We start from the raw sequence: 22,898 nt of genomic DNA, 5'->3' as shown, positions 1-22,898 counted from the left end.
AATTAGAAATCATGTACAGTAAATTTGGGGTATTAATTATTTTTAAAAAATCACTGAGTCTTTCACTATAATATCCTTTTCACTATTATATCAAGTAGCTACAAATTATGCTTGCTTTCTTTTAGGGTTGGTGATCAGCCAAATATCTTTTCTATCAATGTAACATTTGGTCATCAAGAATAAAGATTCAACAAATGTAAAAATTAGAGGTATCTCAAACTGAAAAGAGTTTCTTACAAAAAGAGGACAAAGAACAATTTGCTTTAAGTAAAGGCTTAAAAGTTTCATCTTACATAAAAAATATCAATTGAAAATTAGTAAAAATTGAGCCACTTAACTCCCACAGACTTTTGGAAATAAATGAGATGAAATTAAAGTCAAGGACATCCTCTAAGATTAGTACTGGAGTTCCCTCCAATAAAGTTTATCAGTACCAGCACACCAAAAGGCTAAAAAAGCCACTAATGTGATAGAGACTCATCACTAGAGATCATGTTCATAAGGATAAGGATAGGTTAGTGCAGATGATATTCAAATAAGCTTTGATAAAGAGTGACTGGTTCTAAAAAGTTACTTCAAGTATAGTGGTCCAAGAAATACTAAGAGATAAATATTTGATTACATATCCCAAAATTATTAGTAAGAGAGATTCTACTGAACATAGGAGCCAAAAGCTATCATTATTATATTTAAACAATATAACCAACATCTTGTGTGATATTGTCTGTCACACAACTATTTTTATAGGAAGAAATCAATATATTTGTATTTGGTTCTCATACAGAAAATGTTCTATAGGTAACTACCTAAAATTCATTTGTTCATGTTTTTTCATACTCCCTCTTTCCCATAAATAATTGTCTTTTTCTTAATATTCTGTACTCAGGCACATTGTTTCATTATCATAATTCCTTCTGTAGTAATAAAAGGCCCCGGGGGAAAATAAAAGGACAGGAAGGAAAAGGAGTTGGAAGGAGAAATGCAAAACTCCTTTTCTCGTCCTCAAAAAAAGAAAAACTTACAGAATATATAATTTGGGGGACTTAGTTGATATTTTTAGGATAATGATATAAAATTTTTATGATAAAAGGTTTTCAAACTGAACCCCAGTCTAAAGTACTGACTTCATGAAGCACCCAAACTCTTCACTATGTTTCTAAACATTGGTGCAATAAGTTACAGAAATTGCTTGTTGCAATATGTACTCTGAGAACGAATTTCAAATGACTTAGGAGGGTGATGTCTCTAGAAGGCACTGGAATTTGCTCCAAGATAAGAAGGTTGAATGTTTGGCTCCCCCTGTTGGTATTGATCTAGTGGCTGGTACATGGGCTCTCTCCTAGCTTCCTGATGGGAAGAAATGAAGTAGCCTCCACTGGTTCCTAAAGAGATGAACAATAACTTACTGTTCCATGCCAGGGTAGATCATTCAGGACAGAGGGGATTAAAAACAAATGTAAGAAAGACTGTTAGAAGATGTAATCTTATTCCATGCTCTGTGTTGATGAGATGTGCAAGGAGGCTGGGGGGAAAAAAAGAATTTCTCAAACATATCTTTGCAATAGCATGGTACTAAGGACAGAATCTCTTCCTTCCCCATGACTAAACAAATTTTTTCTTTAAAGATATATTTTTATTGTGCATACAAGAACTGGGCTGCAGGCCAGAGGTACTGGGGGTGCGATGATTCACCTGAGACAGAGTGGGGAGCAGAACAGGCAGATTGGCTGAAACACACTGCTGAGGGGAGCAGCAGGTGAGACAGGAGAGGTATGATGTACCATGTGGGTTAGGTCCCTGGCAGGGGATTGAACTCAGGCCACAGTGGCTGGTGATAACTTTATAACTTTAACCCCTGCAACACCAGGGAGGCCAAGGAACAAATTTTTATTTTAGCCTTTATATCCCACTCCCAGGGTACCTGACATTTCCCCCTCTGATCCAAATCTCAACACAGCTTGTGCTTAGGGGGCTGCAGGAAGCATACCAGGGTGACTTATACCTTAGAGCTTAAAAAATTATACCTGGACTAAAGGAATTATCTCAGCTGTCCACTGGGTCTGGCCAGAGCCTGGGCTCTGGGCAGTGCCTAACACTTCCTCATCCCAGGCCCAGAGTCTGGGGATGGGAGGCCCCCTTCCCCACCAATCAGGAACTTAGGAGGGAGGGGAAATTAAAATGTACCAAGGCCCATGAGGCACCTGCTGGTAATAGGAGAAGGCAAAGAACCAGGAAAGGTTCTCCCTCAGCGCCAGCTGAGGCCTCTTCCTGGGGCAGGGCCTCTACCCACCACCTGTCCAAGCCCAGAGCCAAGACACCCAGTCTCTTCCCAGGAGCCAAGGGAAAGCAAAAGCAGTGGGCACACAAAACTTTGTTGTTAGAGGCAAAACCATTAAATATTAAAAATTAAATTAAGATGAGAGCCCAGTACACTATACCAGCAGTAACCTGGTGATTGCAGACACACAGTCAGCCCTCCATTCTTTCTCAAGCCCTTGGGTCTCCAAAGAAGCAGGAAGGGGCCGCAGGGCTGAGTCTGTCTGTCTCCAAGAGGAGCCGCTGGGGAAAGAATACCTAGGTGGGGTACTAGGGGGCTATAAACATGACCCATCTTGAGGGCCTGGGGTATAAGGACAGAATCTCTTAATGTCTCTTCCTTGTCTCAGGCCTGTGTTCCTCTAGTTTTTAGCATAATTTGTTTGTAATTATGCAGGCAATAAAATGAACATTCAAAAGAATAGACAAGCTTGACTCAACCTAATCATTTTCAAAGACCCATGAGGATTAATTTATTTTGAGACATACCAGACCTTGAAGAACAGGAAAACACTAATAATATCTTCTGATGTCAAGTGCTGGTACAGAAAACATCCTTTTTCATAAAGTGTTTCACTAAGTTCTAAGAGCATAGTGATTCTGTAATGTAAATGGTTTCTTCTGTTACAATGTTTCTTATTCCTTATACATTAGCAAAATATAAGAATGTTTCTTACTCCTTACAAACTAGCAAAATCTGTAGCTTGCATTTTAACAATAAATAAATTTAACTAGCATATTATAACATACTGCCTGTGCACATGAGAATTCTGCTAGGTATAATTACAATTACATATAACAGTGTATTTAGATTTCTAAGCTAATAGGGAATTTCAGGTTGAAGAAGAGTCTATACAAATGTCTTACTCCTATTCCAACTCCTCCAAATGTCCATTCCCACCCAATAAAACAAGATATAAAAGTCTATTACATCAAAATGTAACAGTGTGATATCCATAGAAAGGGGAAGTTCCATGTTCCCTATCCCACCCAAGGAAAAGTGGAGCTGAGCAGGGAGAAGAAGCTAGAAAAGACTGGGAAAAGGACTTGGGAAAAGAGGAAGAAGAGAGAAGTACTGGAGGAGACACATGGAGCAGAGAGACTTGTAAAGAAGCTGCGCTTGCTTCCTTTTTTTTTTTTTTTTAAAGATTTATTTATTTATTTATACAAGCACTGGGTACAGTCAGAAGCACAGGAGGGTGAGAGAATTCACCAGAGCCAGAGCAGGGAGCAGAGCAGGCAGAAGGACCGAAGTACACTGCTGAGGGGAGCAGCGGGTGGCAGGAGGGGTCTGCGCGCCATGTGGGACCCTCCTCCTGTGGCCGGGGAGCAGCCGGGGATCGAACTGGCACTGCAGAGGCTGCGGGCAGCTTCGCAACCCAGCGCTCAACCGCTGCGCCACCGGGGAGGCCTGCACTTGCTTCTTAATCTTGGACTCGCACCAGGGACTTGAGGGACATGGAACGGAACACTTGGTAGTGCGGGTGAGAGACCTGTGGGGAGGCTGACAATGGCAGCCTTTATCTTGGCTTGTATTTTGATTTTGTTCTTTCCATCCAGACTTGCCTGACCCCTACTGCCTCTTTCCTCTGGCTCCCCACCAAAAGGTGCCTTAGGCTGTGGCAAGCTTCTGGGCCTCAGTGCCCACTCCTCTTTGGGCCAACCCTGTCTGGCTTGGCATTTACCCATGAGCAGATGAGTAACTTGTGGTGTTTAATTTCAAACTATTTTAGCTATCTTCGTTCTTTTCTCTTTTCTCTCTTGTACACTAATTGTATTAAAGTTCTCTTCTATTGAAGGTCTTAAACACTAAGAGTATATTTTGTCTTCATCTTGCAGAAGGTAGAACCATTTAGATCATGCAGTTTTGAGGGAACTGGGGTGCCCCTGATTTTGCCTGCTAACAAAAATATCTGTTTTATATCTTTTTCAACATCAAAAAGTCACCTGTGCAAGCACTAAGAACATGAAACTACTGTGATTTTTTTCTTTGGCAAAATGGTGCAGGTGACACTCCCTCAACAACTCAGGACGCTATGATAAGAACACCATTACTCCTTTTTTCCTAAAGCAATCCCAATTCATTTTACTTTAAAGGCATGAAGGGTATATCTGTAAGTGCACTTGTCCTCTGTAAATGAAATTGAAAATGGGATCTATAAGAACACACAGGTTTACAGAGACAGAAAATCCACAATACTGTTAAGGAGAAGAGAAGCTAGGTAGTGATACTCCAATAATTGGGGTAAATATTGCTCCTGCAAATTCTATTCTGGAAAGTAACATAAATTACAGAAAGAACAGTCACCAATTCAAGATTTTTTGAAAGTACTTGAATTTGTGCTTGAAACTCAGTCTTACTTATGAGTATTTCTACTATCCACTGAGGCCCTGACAACTGGGAAACAGTGCCAGGACACCCTGGCAGGACACCCTTCCAAGCCATCAGAAAGATGGATTCATCTAGTTATTTACACTACCTTAGGAAACCCAGCCTGAATCACACACTGTAATTCTTCACCAAGAAGACAGTTTCCATACAAGACATGGGCAAACATAGGCAGTGCTGCCACAGTGAAGGGGGGAAAGACTCTCTAAGTGCTAGCAAGAGAACTCATATCCCAATAGATTCTGCAGACGGAAGCTGAAATTAGGAGCTGCAAAGGGACCATGACTGAGACTTTCTAGTCAGCCTCAGTAATTACCATCAACTACATTTGGGAATAGCAGAGGTTGAGAGTTACAGTGTGTGACTCTAAAGTAGTATGATTGATGTTAGTTGATCACAGAAGACAATATTACTGCACTTTATGGGTACACCTTGTATCCCAGGGGAAGAGCACACATTGGTTTTGTTATATAAAGAGATAAATGACTATGAACATGTTCATTACATCACTGAATATTATAATTAAGTCCAGTGCTTTTTAAAAAATATTATTTGTATAGAAATATCAAAGGTACAAAGTCAGGAGACACTGTATAATCCTAGCAAATTAAAGTTTTTTTTTAATGAAAGATTCTAATAATTAAATGCCAATTCTAATTATTGGTGTATCAATGTGGCCTAAAATTAATAAATTACTTAGATTTTTAATTCTAATTAATGGGTTTATTTTAATGTTTTCATGTATCTTTTTTAGTTTGTTTATATCTTTTATTTCACTTGTTTTTAATATTCAATTAGATATTTGTACATATGCAAATCCCCATGATTTCAATACTGTCTACCATTAACAAAGGAGTTACCTAGGTTTGGAGATATTAGTAAACTTTTTGGTTGATTGGCATGTCTTATATTGACCATGATTTGTTTAAGCCCTTGCTTTCTCTGTATTCTCCACAACCCTTTGTTCTCTTTTACTGCAGTTGGCATCTCTAGAGAAATGTCAATATAAACAGAAAAGCCCTGATGACAGTGATGAAGTGAGCAGATCAGAAGCCTTGGATGAGAACCAAATGGGGAGTGATCATCCCTGGAATGCAAATATGGAACAGGGTGGTCCCCAAGAAAAGAGGAGGTTCCAGGTTCCCTGCCCTACCCAAAGGAGGGTGAAGCTGAGCAGTGAGGAGAAGAAGTTGGAGAGGAGACTGAAGAAGAAAGGAAGCAGGATGGAGAGCAAGAAGAAGCCCCCTAAGGAGGCACATGGAGAAGAGAGACATGTGAAGAAGCTGCACTTGCTTTTTGGTCCTGGACTGGTTGAAACAGATGAGTGAGAGACCTGTGGGGAGGTTAACAATGGCAGCTTTTATCTTGATTTTGGTCTTTTCCTTCCAGACTTGTTTGGCTGTTTCTGACCTTTGCTATGGGTCCCTGCTGGAAGGTGCTTTAGATTTGGGGCAGGCTTTTGGGCCTGGCTTTGGGCCAATCCTGTTTGAACGGGCTTTTACCCATGAGGGGATGGCTAACTTTGGGTGCTTGATTTGCAAACTATATTCTTTGTCTTTTCTGTATTGCACACTAATTGCACCTTTCCATTAAAGGTCGATATGTTATCTTGATGTGGTAGATGGCAGAACCTATTTAGAGCAGGCAGGTTTGGGATTTCTGGGGTGCCCCTCTTCTTGCACTGCAACAGATCCTGGCTCAGGTTTGCAATGTTTTGTTCATTCCTGTGAATTAGAATCACCTGGAGAGCTGCAACATTCCCTGATCCCTCAGCCAGAAAAGTTCCATCAGAATTACTGGGGTTGTCCCTGGGAGCACCACTGTACAACCAGAGTTGAGGGCCCATCTCACTGATGGCCTAGAGACTTAGGTGACCAGAGTTCTTCCTGAGATTCCATCTCTTAGCCCAAGACAGAGTATGTTGTAGGTAGAAGATCAGAGTGAGGCCGGAGGTACAGGGGTGAAATAAGTGAGCAGAGGCAGAGTGGAATACAGAAAAGGGGGATTTACTGAAATACACTGCTGAGAGAAGTCACAATGAAGGGAGAGGTCTATGTTTGAATAAGGATTTGGGGCTCCCTTTTATAACCTGTTTTTGGAGGTTTTTCATGTCTGGGGAGTTGGTTTGGGCCAGTTAGTGCTGGGATGTTGGGTCATGGTCGTTGACCTATGAACCCTTGGTTCATAGGTCTTGGCCCTGCTTCCACATTCAGGGTCAAGATAATCAGCCTTATGGCCTGGTTCCCATCGCAACCTTATCAATTCCTGTTATCTATTTAAGCCTCACAAGCCTTCCCGCTGGGCAAGGGGTGGTTAGATTTTAACCTTATTAATTGATAGATACCCTGACAGAATATGATTTGATTCTAAATCTCTATCCAGTCAGAGGAAAGCTAGGAGGTGAAGGTTCAAGGGCTCTGTAAAGATGTCCCCCTGCAGGCCCAGAGTGATGAAGAAGCCAATAGACAGAGGATTCTTGGAAATTATCACATTTCTATACCCAATTCAAGGAAGCCTGGAGTAGAGACAGGTAAGGGCCTCATAAGGAGCATGATGGTATGCTAGACAGACTGGGTCTATGCAGGACTAAGCACAAGCAGAGACAAAATCAGTAGTTTGTTGCAGTTTGTAGAGAAAGTCACTTTTTCATTCACTATGAGAAACGGAAGCTCTCCCTGAGTTTAGTTTGCGAATTTGCTGTTGTTTTCCTTAAGTTAATGCAAGCAGTACCTAAGTGCAGTTAATTTACCTTCCAAATTGCGCAGCAATTTTTTTTAACTAGAAAAATGCCTTTTTTATTTCATTTCTATGGAAAAGAGTATGTGATTCCACCAAGACCTACCTACAGAGTTGCAGAAAGGTAGACAGGGTAGGAAATGAGGAGACACAGAGACTGAGCAGCAGGAGATCAGAGGCTGCTAAATGGCCAGAGACCCCACATGCGTGTGAAACATAGTAATGGAGTGGGCAACCACAAGCACAGCAGAGAGTTTTGAAGGCAAGTGTAGAGAAAAAATGTCAAATCACGGAGTATGTATGTATAAACCCACAACTTGACCAGAGCCTACATTTCTCTTTATTGTTGAATTGATAGGAAAACCAAGTTGCTAATGTAGAGCAAAGCTGGTTTATTTTCTAACAAAGTCAGGAACTGGAATGTTTTGATTAATAGTTAACTTCAGTAGGAGGAATTCTGCTTCAACCAGTTTGGGCAGGACTGACCACAGTTGGATTATAGACTGCAAAAGTTGAGGCCATTGTTTTTGTTTGTTTGTTTTCTGTTTACAAAATAGTCTTTATTTAGTCTTATATAATTTATAGGAAAAATAGTAATAAGAAACGCCACATAAATTGATAGGGTTAAAAAAAGCAACTTCTTTTTAGTAGAGGCCATTGTTCCATTGTTGGTTTTTTTTTTTTTTTTTTTTTTTAGCAGACTCTTTCTCTTGATTCTGAATCAGTATTAAAAAGTTACTCTTACTGTGTTGTTTTCATCAACAAAGCCCACTAAAATGCAGACAATAAGGAAGAGTACAAAGATCTTAAAGGTTCAAGATTTGGAAAGGAAAAGCAGTACAAGATTAATTATTTAGAGTTCTAATTTCTCACAGAGTGAGACTGTTAAGTCTCACCGGCTATGAGCCTTACTGTGCATCTGAGGACAAGGATTGTGTGATTTCTTTTTTCTTTCTTTCTTTTTCATTATTTATTTTCATATCTTTTTAAAATTTTTTTCACAATATAGGATTTCTCCCCTCATCATAGTTTAATCTCCGTTTCCTTGGGTCCTCCTGCCACCCAGCAAACATGGGTCCCTGCTGTGGACACTCAGCCTGTGGAAGGTTTATGTGTTGTCATTAGCTTGTGTGAAGAAAGGGCAGGGACATACCCTGGCCTGTGTCAAAGAAAAAGGAACAATTCTCTGGCAAAGTGGGGTCGTAATTTTTTTTAAAGTACTTGTACATATTAACATGGTATGTTGAAAAAATGCTTTTTATTTTTTACTAAGACAATTGTAGGAATACATTTATCTTCATTGCTTAAACTACACAAGTTAGAAAATAGTACAAGGTAGTCTCCACCCCTCACAAATACTACTCTTTCCCTCCCAAACATCAACTAGAACTTACTGAGAAACAACCATATTTGCAGAAACTGAACGAAATCAATACTCCCTCAACTCTCCCTCTTTTCCTCATTCATTCAAGCAGTGTAGGCTTTTCTCTTCTCCCTGATTCAATTCGTGTATTAATTATATTATTTTCCTCTCAGTACATCTTGTCACAATACTGTGAATAAAGCAGTCTTCAAAAGCAAATGCTATGCTATTCATTTGCTCCCATTTAAAAAACAATTCTTTATTCATAAAGGCATCGGAGGGCAATAACATACCTGGGCAAAATATGTTTTATGCATATTCTTCTCCTCAGCCTTCTGAGAGGTCCGGCTTATCCTGTCATTTTCTAGTGCTTAGGTTAAGCACTCTTTCCTCAAAAGAAACCTATTATAATTTTTAAAATATGCACTAAAGTTACTGACTTCTCCAAAGCAACATAGCACACTTTAAGCATAAATATATTTAAAGCATACATGGGGATGTTAGATTTAAACTAATCTTTAATTACCTAATGAGCTATTGGAAAAGGATTCTAACGGGAACAAAAAAACTAAAAAGAAAGCTAAGATGTGAGGCACAGAACAATGTATTCCTTTTTTTCCTTTTTAAAATGTTATGAATAATATTTTACATTGAGAATAATTACCACTTCATTATGCTCTCTTGGCTTCAGCAGCAATCCTGCTGATGATAATTGCTGGTGTTTATTGAACAATTCATATATGCTAGGCATCAGAGTAAGAGTTTTACATGAACTATCTCATTTTATTCTTAAAACACACCTGTTAGTGCATCTTCATTTTACAGCAGAGATTAGGTGACTAAATCAGAGGATTATAACTTGTTTTATCTGAACCTGGAGCAGGCAGGCCTAACCATTCCTCTAAATGACCTCCTTTCGAGGGGGGTTACTTTAAGTTATATTAGTCATTTAAAATTAGTGCACATAATTAACAGACAATAAAAGAATTTTGGCCATAATCTTGTTTGTTGATAGAGATCTAGGTTAGGTTGGGGCTATTAATAGCAATGTATGACCTTGAAAAATTATGTAAGTGGCAGGAGGCTCAAGGAAGCTTTAAAGCTCTTATATGATAACTGTTTTGCAATGTGGACATTTAGCTGATAAAAATATGTTTAGTTTGCTAGAAAATAATTGTGGGTCACCTTTAAAGAGTCTAAAACACGCAGATATCAGTTTGTATCTGTCACAAGCTGTCAAAAATACTTTTTATCAACTTAAATTGTCCAGAGATTGGTGCAAATCCACATAATCTTACAGAGTGCTACAGTTTACATTAGGATTTTTGCAACAACAGATGTATGAAGAAAGCTACATACAGTCTTGAAGCTCCCTACTGGTCCACATCAGAATTTTCAGCAGGGAGGGAAGATTATGAATGCTTTAGATTTTTGACATGGATTCAGTGCAGCCATTTTCACATGAAAGCAATTACCTAAGTGCTGTATTGCACTGATTATTCCCCAAATTTTTGGAGCTCCATCTGCTCTTCCCTACTTCAGCCACTTAGAAAAAATAAACTACTTCAGAAAAGAAGAGGCTTCCAAGACTTTACAATTAATACACAAAGCACTATTCAGTACTGCATAAATATGGGGGAAAGACGAGAGAGAAATTCATAAGAGAAGATAAAGTCAGAGCCCGAGGGTGAGACAGTGAACCTAGCAGGAACATCTCAGGCTGCTCATGGGTCCCAGGTTTACTGGGTGGGGGGTAGGGGTGGGAATATTCCAAAATTAGATGGGTGACACTGTGCAACTTTGGAAATATACTAAACAGCCACTGAATTGTACACTTAAAATGGATGAATGTTATGGTATGCAAATTAAATCTCAATAAAGCTGCTAAGAAAGAAAATGCAGAACAAGAAAGACTTTAAAAAAAGCTCAGCTCAGAAACTATAGAAAGGACAAGTGAAAATGACAATGGCAGCTTCATTCCAATAACACATTTATTCTAAAATCTGTTTCGGGATATTTCAAGACACCTTTTTAAGGATGAGGGAATGGAATATTGAGAATGTTCTTCCAAAAGGGAGTCTACTGTAGTGAGTGGAATAAAAACACTCCTTTTAAGTGGTCCTTTCCATTTTAGCATTAAGGATCTATTGATTTTCACTGATGCTGAGAACTCAGTCTTAAAACAAAATCAGAGACAATGCTGATGAGATATTCTAATCAAGGCATCAAGAGGAGACGTAATGAATGACATATAAATGTTAAGGACAGCTGGATTTCATTCATATCTACTGAAATCAGTTATGTGTGTTTGGAAAAGCTAAGTATCCTTAGGCAATGTTAAAAACAGTAATAACTACCAGAGCCTCCTAATAAAGATTCTCCAACACAGTCTTCTAAGAAGCTGAATCCTAACCCCAAGCTCCCTGCCAAGGACTTCTGATTATCCACAGTGGTCCCTTTTTCGAATTTATATAAGGATACTCCACAGGCCAGCAGTGATATCGTTACCTGTTAAATAGGCAGAACCATAAAGCATGGCAAGTCTAGAATATATAAGTGGGACACAATCCCAAGTTTAAAATGTCTGGCAAAAATGAGAGCTCCTATAAATAATGCTCCCTCCTTTTTCTACTTTATAATCCTGTTTTCAATATGTATAAACTAGTCTGATTTTTCCAAACTTGTTTAGTCTCATTGCTGATCTCCCAGACAACTATTACCAAATCGTCAGCTAATTCCCTTGAAATATCTGATTGCAGTACATTAGAAAGGAAAAAGGCAGCTTGGAGTTAATTACTATACCCTATGAACCTATTATTAATTGTGACATTAAATATTGTCAGAAATCCAAAACAAATATTACTTCTTTTACCTCTAATTACATTTGATTTTCAAATTAATATTAATTTTTATATGGCAACTAAATAAACACTCTTTGGCCAGGGGCAGACGTAGAAGAGATAAATCTCAAGTATACTTTCAACAGGCAAAAGTGACTGAAAACACTATCAAAGCTGACAGTAGCTTAGGTAAGAAAGAATTAACTGTCTCTACCAGTAAATGTTTTGTCCTCAATTCCCACTGATAAAAGAAGGGATTTTTCGAATGCATTGAGATAACTTTAAAAGTTTAAGTATCTAAGATATGATTTTTCTTTATTTTCCCCTCTAGTCCAATTTTTTTTTTTAAGATTTATTTATTTATACAAGCACTTGGTACAGTCAGAAGCGTGAGAGGGTGAGAGAATTCACCAGAGCCAGACCCGGTAGCAGAGCAGGCAGACTGATGAAGTATACTGCTGAGGGGAGCAGCGGGCGCAGCAGGAGAGGTCTGTCGCACCATGTGGGACCCTCGCTGGTGGCCGGGGATCGAACCGGCACTGCAGAGGCTGCAGGCAGCTTCACAGCCCAGTGCTCAACCGCTGCGCCACCAGGGGAGGCCCTAGTCCAAATCAAATTGTATCAGAAATTTCTCATTGGGATTATAAAATAGTCACTTAATTTTCTAATGTATAGAAGACTTTTTTTCTTTCATTTTTCCAGACTCCTTCCTATAGTTCAATAAATGACATTTGCTGGCTTATTCTCACATGTTTCCTTTATACTTTATTTACACTGCATTTTGTTATAACAGGTTTACTCATTCCTCATGGAGTAATTGGGTATTATTAGCATGTCTAGAGGTAGATAATGAAAGTGAAGTTTAGTGAGGTCACTACCAGCCCAGAATCATGCAGCTATTGATACTTCTAGTGGTTTTTTAATACACTGCTACACATTAGTATTTCCCATTCACACAATGATCAAGTATACCCTATAATCATCATCATCACCATCATTATCAACATTGACAAGGAGCTTATAGTGGAGATCTCTCTTCCTCTGTCTCTTGTTTTCTTTTTATCTGGCAACCATTCATCTTCGTGGATAACCTTATGCCAAGAACTTCCACTTCTGGGAAACAAGTACAGAAGCCTCAGGCACTCATATGTGAAATATAAAAAATCAAAGCTAAGGGACAGATAAAAACTCGGAATCTGACAGCAGAACTGAGGTTACCAGAAGAGAGTGGGAAAGTGGGATCAGAGTCGGGGAATGAGGCCCAGTGGGCTATTGGGGAAGATTTTTGGTGCTTTGGTGGTGAGTGTGGTGTGAGAGCATGCATCTGCAGAGGTGTGAACCTTATGCCCCTAAAACCTATACAGTGTTGTAAAGTAACGTTAATTTAATAAACAGGAGTAAAAAAAAAATAAAATTTTAAAAAGAGAAAAAAGAAATCTCAGTCAATTAGCACCCTCCAGTTATAGCAGTTATTTCTAGGAGGAATGCATTTGTCCATTTAGAGTCAATTAGAATGTAGTAAGGCATTTTTTTCCCCTTGGACTTCAGGGAAAAGGATTCTCACATCTTTCTGCATCTTTCTTCACTACTTGCTGGGGGAAACTTGGGTGAGATTGGGTCCAGCACAGAGGAAATGGGCTGAGGGATAAAAAAGGAAAAAATATAATAGTGATGATACTTAGTTATTTTAAACAAAAACTTGTACTTGATGGGCCAGGCACAGTCTTAAGCACTTTAAATATACAAATTATTTAATCCTGTTAATGAGCTCATCATCAGGTGGCTACTATTATAATTTCACTTTGTAACTGAGGAAATTTCCTAGACCCAAGGGCTCTGACTTGTTTCTGTGCTGTTAGCCACTATACTTGGGACATATTGTGAGCCTTTACTTAAGTGGAACTTTCTTAACAATGGGTTCTAGAGAGGGAGGGAGGGAGAGGCTGGAGGTGGGAGAAGAGGGGAGCACAGGGAGAGAGATAAAGAGAGAATATCTTAATTCACTGCATTTGCCAATTTCCTTGATATAAATATCCTCCCTATGATTGATTTGAAGCTATTAACGTGATATCATGTGGTCTGCAAAATTCCCCCAAAGTTTAATAATTGGAGAGATGGTATAAGCTAGCCAGCTGTTTTAGTACATCATTGGAGATTATATGATACTTCCCTTCACACTATTGCATTTTTGCGACTCTAGAATGTTCCTTTTGGTTTAAGCCATTTTTAGTTGAGTTTTTGGTCTCTGCAATATTAAAGAGTCCTAAGTGATTCAAGTTCATGCCTAATGAAATACTTTCACAGAAATTAGTCTTTGTCATCTAGACTTCCACAATAACCTCATTTGATGGACAAATTACTCACCAGTTTCACCATCTAACTCATCAGAAACAGAAGTTTAAGGGGGTTATGAATTTGGTTTGACAGACCCAGTACAAAATAAAAATGTAGAGTCCCCTGTTTAAAATTATTAAGAATTTTATGGTGATGATGACAGCAGAGCATGAAAATAGGTACAGATCCTTTCTAAAGATGGGCCTGAGTAACCACCCAAGCCACACACCTGTGAAAGTGACCCTGGACCTCTGTCATTCAGCTGGTAAGTGGCAGAGATGCAATGTGAACTCAAAATCTACATGTTTAATAGTGCTTACACTCTGTCACACTGCTTCCCTGTGAAATAAAATATCTATAAATGCATTGTCTATACCTATGTAGAATTTTTCACTTAAATTATTAATGATAAATATATTTTTTGGTTTTGGTCAATTTTAAGAACATATACCTATGTTGCAGCAATTATATATTAGATCACAAGTATATTCAACCTTAATTTCTTATTTGCATGGCTTTCTTTTTTAAAAAAAAATATTTATTTATGCATATAAGAACTGAAGTGTAGACCAGAGGTTGGGGGTGGGGGGAGTGAGAGGATTCAGCAAAGAAAGTAGGGGGCAGAACAGCCAGATCTATTGAAATACACTGCTAAATAGCATTAAAAATTAAAAAAAAAAAAAAAGAAATACACTGCTGAGGGGAGCAGCGGGCGAGGCAGGAGAGGTCTGCTGTGCCATGTGGGTTGCTCCCTGGCTGGGGATCAAACTCATGCTGTAGCACCTGGCGATAGCTTGATAGTGCTGTGTCTTTAATCCCTGTGCCACCAGGGGGTTCCCTACATGGTTTTCTTTAGGTAAAATTAAATCTTACCATAAATTGAGCTACCTATATTGCACATTTTTAACCTTTCAGACCAAGTCAGAAAAAAAATACTATTTTCATGTATTAGATTTTTAATCACTCTGATATACTCCACTATTACTATCATACGTACAACCAGTTGCCTTATTTTTCTTAAAACTTAGGGAACTAAATATCCTAAGGAATTTTATAAAAATAAAATACCTATGTTTATCTCCCACTACAAACATTTCAGAAACACCTCAATATTTTTTTCCTCATTAAAATATGAACCAGAGTATAGTTGTTTAGAGTGCAATTACTATTTTACAAAGTTATCAGGCTTAATCTAATGAATTTTATTACTTATATATTCACATTCAAAAATCATTATATACCTTGATATTATTTGCTGATATTTGATAATGGGGTAATGAAATGAAAAAAAAAATTTTAATCTAAGATAACATTTAGAAGTTGCATCATGCATTTTATGTAACATCTGATTCTACTGCTCAGTTTTTGATGATTTTAAAGAAAATAGAAAATTCACCACAATAATCAGCTGAATAATGCTTCAGATTTAATTTATGCAAGCAACCAGCAATTTATCATGAACAGATAGTTTATCATGTATTATAAGCTAGAAGTAGAGGCTTAATATAAACACTGTTCTCAATATTTCTATTTACCTGCTGACTAACTTAGGCTATTTAATTTTCATATATGTTTGAAGCATTGGAAACTGAGATGAAATACATTCCAGCATGGTTTTCTAGGAATGTGAATACATGCTCCAAGTAAGAAAAAACAATAAATGATAAGCTTTAAAGATTATTTTCCAAAATATTTTAAAAGCATACTTTTTGTTTATAGTAAGTAATGACAAAAAAGTACAGCACCCAAGGGGGGAAGGTGAGTTCTGCATTGGCACTGAAATGTGAGCATTTCAACCAAGTGTAATTTACCCATTAGGTATAGCAGAATTACCTTTGTAGATACATTCTCATGCTGGTATTGATACTGAGAAAGGGCTTTGCGGGAAGCAGTAGTTTTGTCCATCTCGAACTGTCTCTTCACTCTAGCCAAACCACCCGGCACTGTGCAGGTCTCTGATTCCTTCATCATCTAAGATGATTTAAGAAAAAGGAAAATTTAGTTTTACATTTACTCAGGATGAGTTTCTTGGTGATTTTTAAAAAATGCTTGATCATGATTGAAGGATGGTATATTAAAAAGATATTAACATGCACAGTAGGCCTTTATAGAAAACCACAATAACTTCTCTATGTTATTTTCTCATTTATCAGTCTTTGGATGTAAACTCTGAAGACTTCAAAATACTGAGTTAATTCTCTTTATTTCACATAGATTTTGATATCTGGAGACTAGGCCTATTAGAATATATTACTCTCATACTACAAAGATTAGTAGAAATTAGAATAATGGATTCAATTTTAATCTACAATAAGGTTGTCACTAAAATTCCAAATCTCTATACAGGCAACACATTATTAAGAATATTAAAAACATTTGACTCATTGCAATATGTGTTTAAATCATTAAGGATGAACAAAATAACCTCAGGGTATCTCATACAAAAATACTAATATCGGAAATAATAACAGCTATTTAATACATCATGTTGGGTGAACTGTTATGTATTTACCAATATTTTGTGATTGGTAATGTTTTTCCATCTTCTGTGAGGTATGGGCATATCCTCATTTTAAAAAGAGGAAATTGAGGTTTGGGAGAAGTAAGGCAGATGTTAAATTCCCATAACTGGGTTATAGGTATGGATCTGGAATTAGAACCCAGATTTCTGTTTAAATCATAGCATGTGTATTAATCATTACCCTTCAAGAACAAGCATAAAAAAAGAAGATATGATTCTCCAGGACTAACACTCAGCTTTTAGAATTGGTGTGTGAGAATCAGAGGAGAGGGGAGTTTAAGGTGAGCAGAATTCTAGCCCATCACTGGCATTTTATAGATGAGAAAGTCTTTTTCAATAAGTATCATTTGGAGCCACTTGAAAAATACTGAGGAGTCTTGTCAGATCTTATGCTCCTGTGGGAAGTGCAATAATTCAAGGGCTTTGGTTTTGATGATTCAGCACACTCTGGGCCTAGCAGGCACTCAAACCCGAATGGGCTGACAACACTCAAGCAAACAGGCCTCATGCCAACCTGCCCTCCTCCAAGTCCCTTAATACCAGGAGGAAAACCAGCAACACTTCAAATCATAGGAGATCTCCTGTGGTCTGGTCCAGTCCTGACATAACCCTAGAAGCCTTGAGCCCTGAAAGTAACTAGATACCAGTGAACTGAGGTTCCCATATCAAGGACTGGACTCCTAGAGTCCCAGAATCTTTACTCCTAATATAGTTTCTAAAACTGATTCTACCACAATTACATCTTTGGGTTCCCCATACTCCAAAATATTACAGACTGAATTAAAATGCAGGTTGTCCAAATTACTAGTAAAAATTCAACTGGTTTATGAAGTTCACCTTTCCCCAATTACATGAACTATAAATATTTAAGAATATTCACATTGGCTTTATGGGAAGAAGAGATAAAAATGTATACTGGTATGTACTAGATACATATTATATGAACTTCTGCAACAAACTTCAAATGTGAATTCTGATTAGTAACTGTCATATGATACATGTTAAGGTTATAACAAACAATGGCATCTCTTAAAATTTAAAATAAAGAAGGGTGAATTAAGTCCACAGTATTTCGTTTAACTCCCTCTTCCATTTTTTTTAAAGATTTATTTATTTATTTATTTATATAAACACTGGGTACAGACAGAAGTGCAGGAAGGTGAGAGAATTCAGCAGAGCCAGAGAGGGGAACAGAACAGGCAGACCGACAAGAACAGGCAGACCGACGAAATAAACTGCTGAGGGAGCAGCTGGCGGCAGGAGAGGTCTGCGCGCCAAGCGGGACCCTCCTCCGATGGCCGGGGAGCAGCCGGGGATCGAACCAGCGCCACAGAGGCTGCGGGCAGCTTCGCAACCCAGCGCTCAACTGCTGCGCCACTATAATTATATTATATTAATGATTAGATGCTTTCCTAGTAAGTTAATTTTTAAAGATATTGTTTCTAGACTGAACATCTGCCTCCCATCTACCTAATGGAATAAAAATACAGATATATACCATTGATTTTCTTTAGTATTGTAATTTGGAATCGGGCCACATTCAGAAATGTCTGTAGTTAATTATTTTTACTAGTAGCACTACCACTATTCTAGTCCCCCGATGCTAGTTACCCTGTGCTGCTGCTGACTCACCTACATGGGCAAGTCCTTTGAGTTATAGTTATGTGAGGATGATCAGGTTTCCTTGTTCAGTCCAGCTTGTAAATGAAGTTGTGCACATGTGAGATATAGGGCACGGTCAAGCAGCACTTGCTGGCCATGAACTGGAGTGATACTTGCTTTCCCAGATGAAGATTCCTTGACTTTGCCTAGTTTAGCACCAACTACTACCATTCCCAAATAACATGCTTTATTGTAAATGACCATGTAACTAAGATTACTTTGCACTGAAACTTTTAATGCTTATCCTTTTAGCCTATTTTTTTAAATTCTTGGACTCAGAAACAAGAGTTCAGATCTAATGGGTATGACAAAAATAATTAGTTTATTAACAAGTTAATTTATTTATTTTTTTAATTAATAAATTTTATTTTTATATTCCCCATACAATTGCAATCCCCCCATTCTGACCCCAATCCCTCCCCTCCCGCCCCCCACCCCCCAAAAAGTGTCTCTGGTTCATAATTTTTGTTGATTTTGATTTTCACTAAATGCCTATCACAGAACCAGCCTATCTAGTATATTTTATATTTTAATAAGTTACTTTAAATATCTAACATTTTGATGCTAAACCTAGGTAAAGATATTACATAATCATCAACTTCCTTTATGAACAACTGTCCATAGGCTCTAATGATAGAAGTAAGACTATTTATCCACGATTGCCAAGTCATGGAACCAACCTAAGTGCCTAACACTGGATGAGTAGATAAAGAAATTATGTATATATGCAATGGAATACTATTCAGCTATTAGAAAAGATGAAATAATGACGTTTGGGACAAAAATGGATGGACCTTGAGGTGAAGTAACTCCTGACCAGGTACAACAAAAACAGTTCTTAGACTGAAAAATAAACTGGTTATCAGACAGAAGTGGGGGCAGAAGAGGGTGTTGGAAGGGGTGGGGAGTGAAGGGTAGGGAGGGAGGAGAGTATAGGGGAAGGAGAGGGAAAAGGCATTGGTACAAGAAGTTTGCTGAAGGGTGAGTGAAGCATGTGCACATATGGAGGAGTAATAATGTAACCCCAAAGATATAAAATATGTAAATAACTAACAAATCAATTAAAAAACTCAGATATATACAATGTTGTATCCTGGATTGGATCATGACATGAGATTAAAATAATAATTTAGATTTTGGCTTTAATCTTAAAAACTTGGACGAGAGTTCCTAAACCTCAGATTTATTTCCTATAAACTGGGAATAACAATAGATCTCGGGCCTCCCCAGTGGTGCAGCGGTTGAGCACTGGGTTGCGAAGCTACCCGCAGCCTCTGCAGTGCCAGTTCGATCCCCAGCCGCCTGGCGAGGGTCCCACATGGCGTGCAGACTTCTCCTGCCGCCCACTGCGCCCCTCAGCAGTGTATTTCGTCAGTCTGCCTGCTCTGCCCTCTGCTCTGGCTCTAGTGAATTCTCTCACCCTCCTGCACTTCTGTCTGTACCCAGTGCTTGTATAAATACATAAATAAATCTTTTTTTTTTTTAAATAACTCCTTCTTAAAAAACAAAACAAAACAAAACAATAGATCTCTTGTGAATGTCAAACATGGTAAAGGAAATACAACTGCAGAGCATAGAATATGGCACTTTAATTTGTTTTTAAACAAAAGTTACCTCCCCCTTCTTTCCTACCAGGCTCCTAGGGGGCTTCTGCAGATGGCAGCCTTTTCATGGGCATGACTTTCATTAGGTTCAACCCAATGGCATCTGGCTGAGTCTATGACAATGATTACCTGATTATTGTCATCTATCTCAATGTCACTGAAATATATTGCAATCAGTTTGGGGTTGAATCAGACCCAGTGGCTTTCAGATTTTGCTCTTAAAATATTTGGTTTAGTCTTGTAGATAAATGATTTTAAAAATTATTTTCAAAATTGTAGCATTTGATGCAACTGATTAAATTAGGAAGTTATTTTACTTTTCTTTAGACAACAACCAACCAACATTTCTCTGAGATAATATATATATATATATTCCCTTTTTTTTTCTCATATCTGCTTAGGGCCAAATCATACAGTGGGGCATATACTGGGCCAAAGATGCTTTCTTGATGTAAGATGTCAGTTGAATACAGTTAAAAGAGCACTGGTGTCAAACTAAGGAATCTAGCTTTGTCACTAATTATTTGCATAATCTCCCTTTAATCACTACCCTTAATTTCTATTTGTCTGTAAATGGATAGGAAAGGATTATTACATTTCAAATATATGTGTGTGTGTGTGTGTGTGTGTGTGTGTTTGTGGAGAGAGAGCAGGAGAGGCAGGAAGAGACCGAGAGACAGAGACTATCTTAAGAACAGAAATACTTTTAAAAAATTTTGTATCAAATGGTGAGATAATTTTGTTTCCTATGTGCCCAGTTTAAATATTCTCTTTTATAAATTCAAATCATGGCTATATAAATTTGTTTAATGGTATGTCCTCTAGTGCTGTAAAGATAATAGTTTTCCTAAATAAAATGCTGTTTACTAAATAACCACTCTTTAACTGAGTATTTTCAAAATCAACTAGTTTCCTCATGAATAATTTGTTTGGAATATTAATTTACAGAAAAAATCCTTAATGATCCAGCAGGGGGTGCTATTTAAGAAGCCAGGACGCACTGGAGTGATAGTTGTTTTGTAGTGATCTATTTTATTTCTCTGCATTCATTCGAAATCTATGCTGCATTTAAAATGTGTTTTAATGACTATGTAAAAACTTAAATGTCATCTAGAAGTGCAATATTGTTAATGAGTTTGGCACAGTCTTGTCCTTAAATGATTTGTAAAAAAGAATGTTAAAAGCAGCTATTTTAGAGTACCACCCTTTTAGGTTATTCTTTCTTTTTTGGTTAAATAAACAACTTTACTAATTTGAAGATCATAATTATAAAATAATATCTTTAAATTCCATTAGGCTATAAAGCTGCTACTAATAAAATGACTCATCAAATCCTGTGGATTGAAGGTCAAAGAATATGGAACCCAACAAACTTTATTGAATATGACTTTATTATACATTGGCTCTAAAATTTGGTGGTCTTACTTGAATCCTGCTGTTTCCTATAATCATAATTGGTTTAGCAGAGTGCCTACATTGCTAATCTCTCTCATTTCTATGTTGATTAAGCTACTCCTAATGGATTTAGTGCATACAGAGAAACGAGAAAAGCAAAAGAAATTAACTGCCAGTGAATTCAAATGAACATGAGACTGAGGAGGGCAGCAAGCAGACCCACATTATTAAAATTTGAAATTAATTCTCAACCTTCCCGAGGAGAATAGCTATAGGTTAAATGATAATGATGGCAATAATAACACATTTATACAGTGCCTTATGGCTTATATGTAAATTATCTCTTTGACTCTTCACCAAGACCCTCTGTAATAAATGGTTATTCCCATTTTTCGGCAAGGAAACTGAAGTTCAAAAAGAGTGAAGACAGTAGACCAAAATCACACAAGCTAATAATAAGTGGAAGATCCCCTGAGTTTGAGTCACACTATATCTGTGCCTTTTTTTTTTTAACTTCATCCAACTGCCCATCAAAATTGTATACAATATAAGGAGGGCATGTGAAAGGCAGACAACAAGCACATTGCTTAATGCAAAACCATCAGGAGCAGCTTACATTGGCAGAGAAACTGCGACAGTCACCCCTGGAAACAGCTGCCTGGTATCTCGCCATCCGCTCCTTCAAGGACACCACCTCCTGGAGGTCTGACACACCCTCACTCTGCACAGCACAGTCTTTTGCAAATCCACTTGCAGGTTTATGAGGGCCAGCAGTCACTGAAAACAAATGTAGCATGCTCAGAAATATGTCAGGTATCTCGAAGAGGAAATATCATCACCTTATGAACAGTAAGGGCATTTAAAATATCCTTTCTTGTACAATAAACTGTAACATTTCATAATATTTTCAATGTTTCACAGTCACCCTCTTCAAGCTTTTAAGTAGTTACAAAATGCCAGTATATGAGCATACCTGGAAGTACAAATATTGTCCCTATCTGTTCTTACAATTATTCTGATGAGACAGTTATATATGAAGAGACACATAACATTAATAATGAACAATCCTAAAGCACTATGCATGGGATTTACGTTAAACATTCTAAGCTTCTTCAAGGCTTAGTATATAATAGCAGTTGTGAACAACTTCTGTTAGCCAGAAAAAAAAAAATTGTTAGAGTCTATGTTGTTTTCCATAGGGACTTTCTATTTAAGTAAACATTTCATGTACTTTAAATAAAATTGTAAATATATTTTATTTCACATGCTGCCAGAAAGGAACAAAAGCAAAGGAATAGATATCTGTATTATAAGAATGTTATGATTAAACAACATTACTATATTCACGCTGTCAATTATTTTAAAATTCACCTGTTTTTCAAACTTCATATGCTTACAGAAGTATGCTCCTCCAGTTGATTCTGCTAGAGAGTCCCACAAACCCCTGAAAATCTTTCACATGCCTGATGAAAATATATCTTTACTTTTCCCATTGGATTATCTAGCTGCACAGATGAATTCAGTTTATATTCAATTACACTCTTCTTTTTTGCTAATGATCACTATGGAGATTTTATTGAACATGAGCCCCCTAAAGTTTTCCACATTAAAATATAAATTTCATTTTGTATGTTATTGGTAAAGATGCTTTCTTTTCTTAATCATAGCAGAAAGTGAGCAGTATATTTTTGCTCACCCATACATATTTTTAATTTCCAAATATTTGATTTTTATCACT

The 22,898-nt window shown here is 37.6% G+C and overlaps 1 protein-coding gene across 2 annotated transcripts in view; it reads right to left on the bottom strand.

The window, feature by feature from the left end:
- XIRP2 (xin actin binding repeat containing 2) overlaps nucleotides 1-22,898 on the bottom strand; it is a gene marked incomplete at both ends in the record, with an annotated part of 242,748 nt that overhangs the window by 30,738 nt on the left and 189,112 nt on the right. For both annotated transcript variants that reach the window (XM_084247807.1, XM_084247806.1), the window contains 2 exons: nucleotides 15,812-15,949; nucleotides 21,777-21,937. In XM_084247807.1, coding sequence (XP_084103933.1) covers nucleotides 15,812-15,949; nucleotides 21,777-21,937 — 299 coding nt within the window. The remainder of the gene's footprint in view (nucleotides 1-15,811; nucleotides 15,950-21,776; nucleotides 21,938-22,898) is intronic.

The sequence above is a fragment of the Talpa europaea genome (genome assembly GCF_964194135.1).
Source record: "Talpa europaea genome assembly, chromosome: 1".
NCBI lineage: Eukaryota > Metazoa > Chordata > Mammalia > Eulipotyphla > Talpidae > Talpa > Talpa europaea.
The sequence above is the reverse complement of the archived record's forward strand: the minus strand, read 5'-3'. Positions and strand labels throughout refer to the sequence as shown.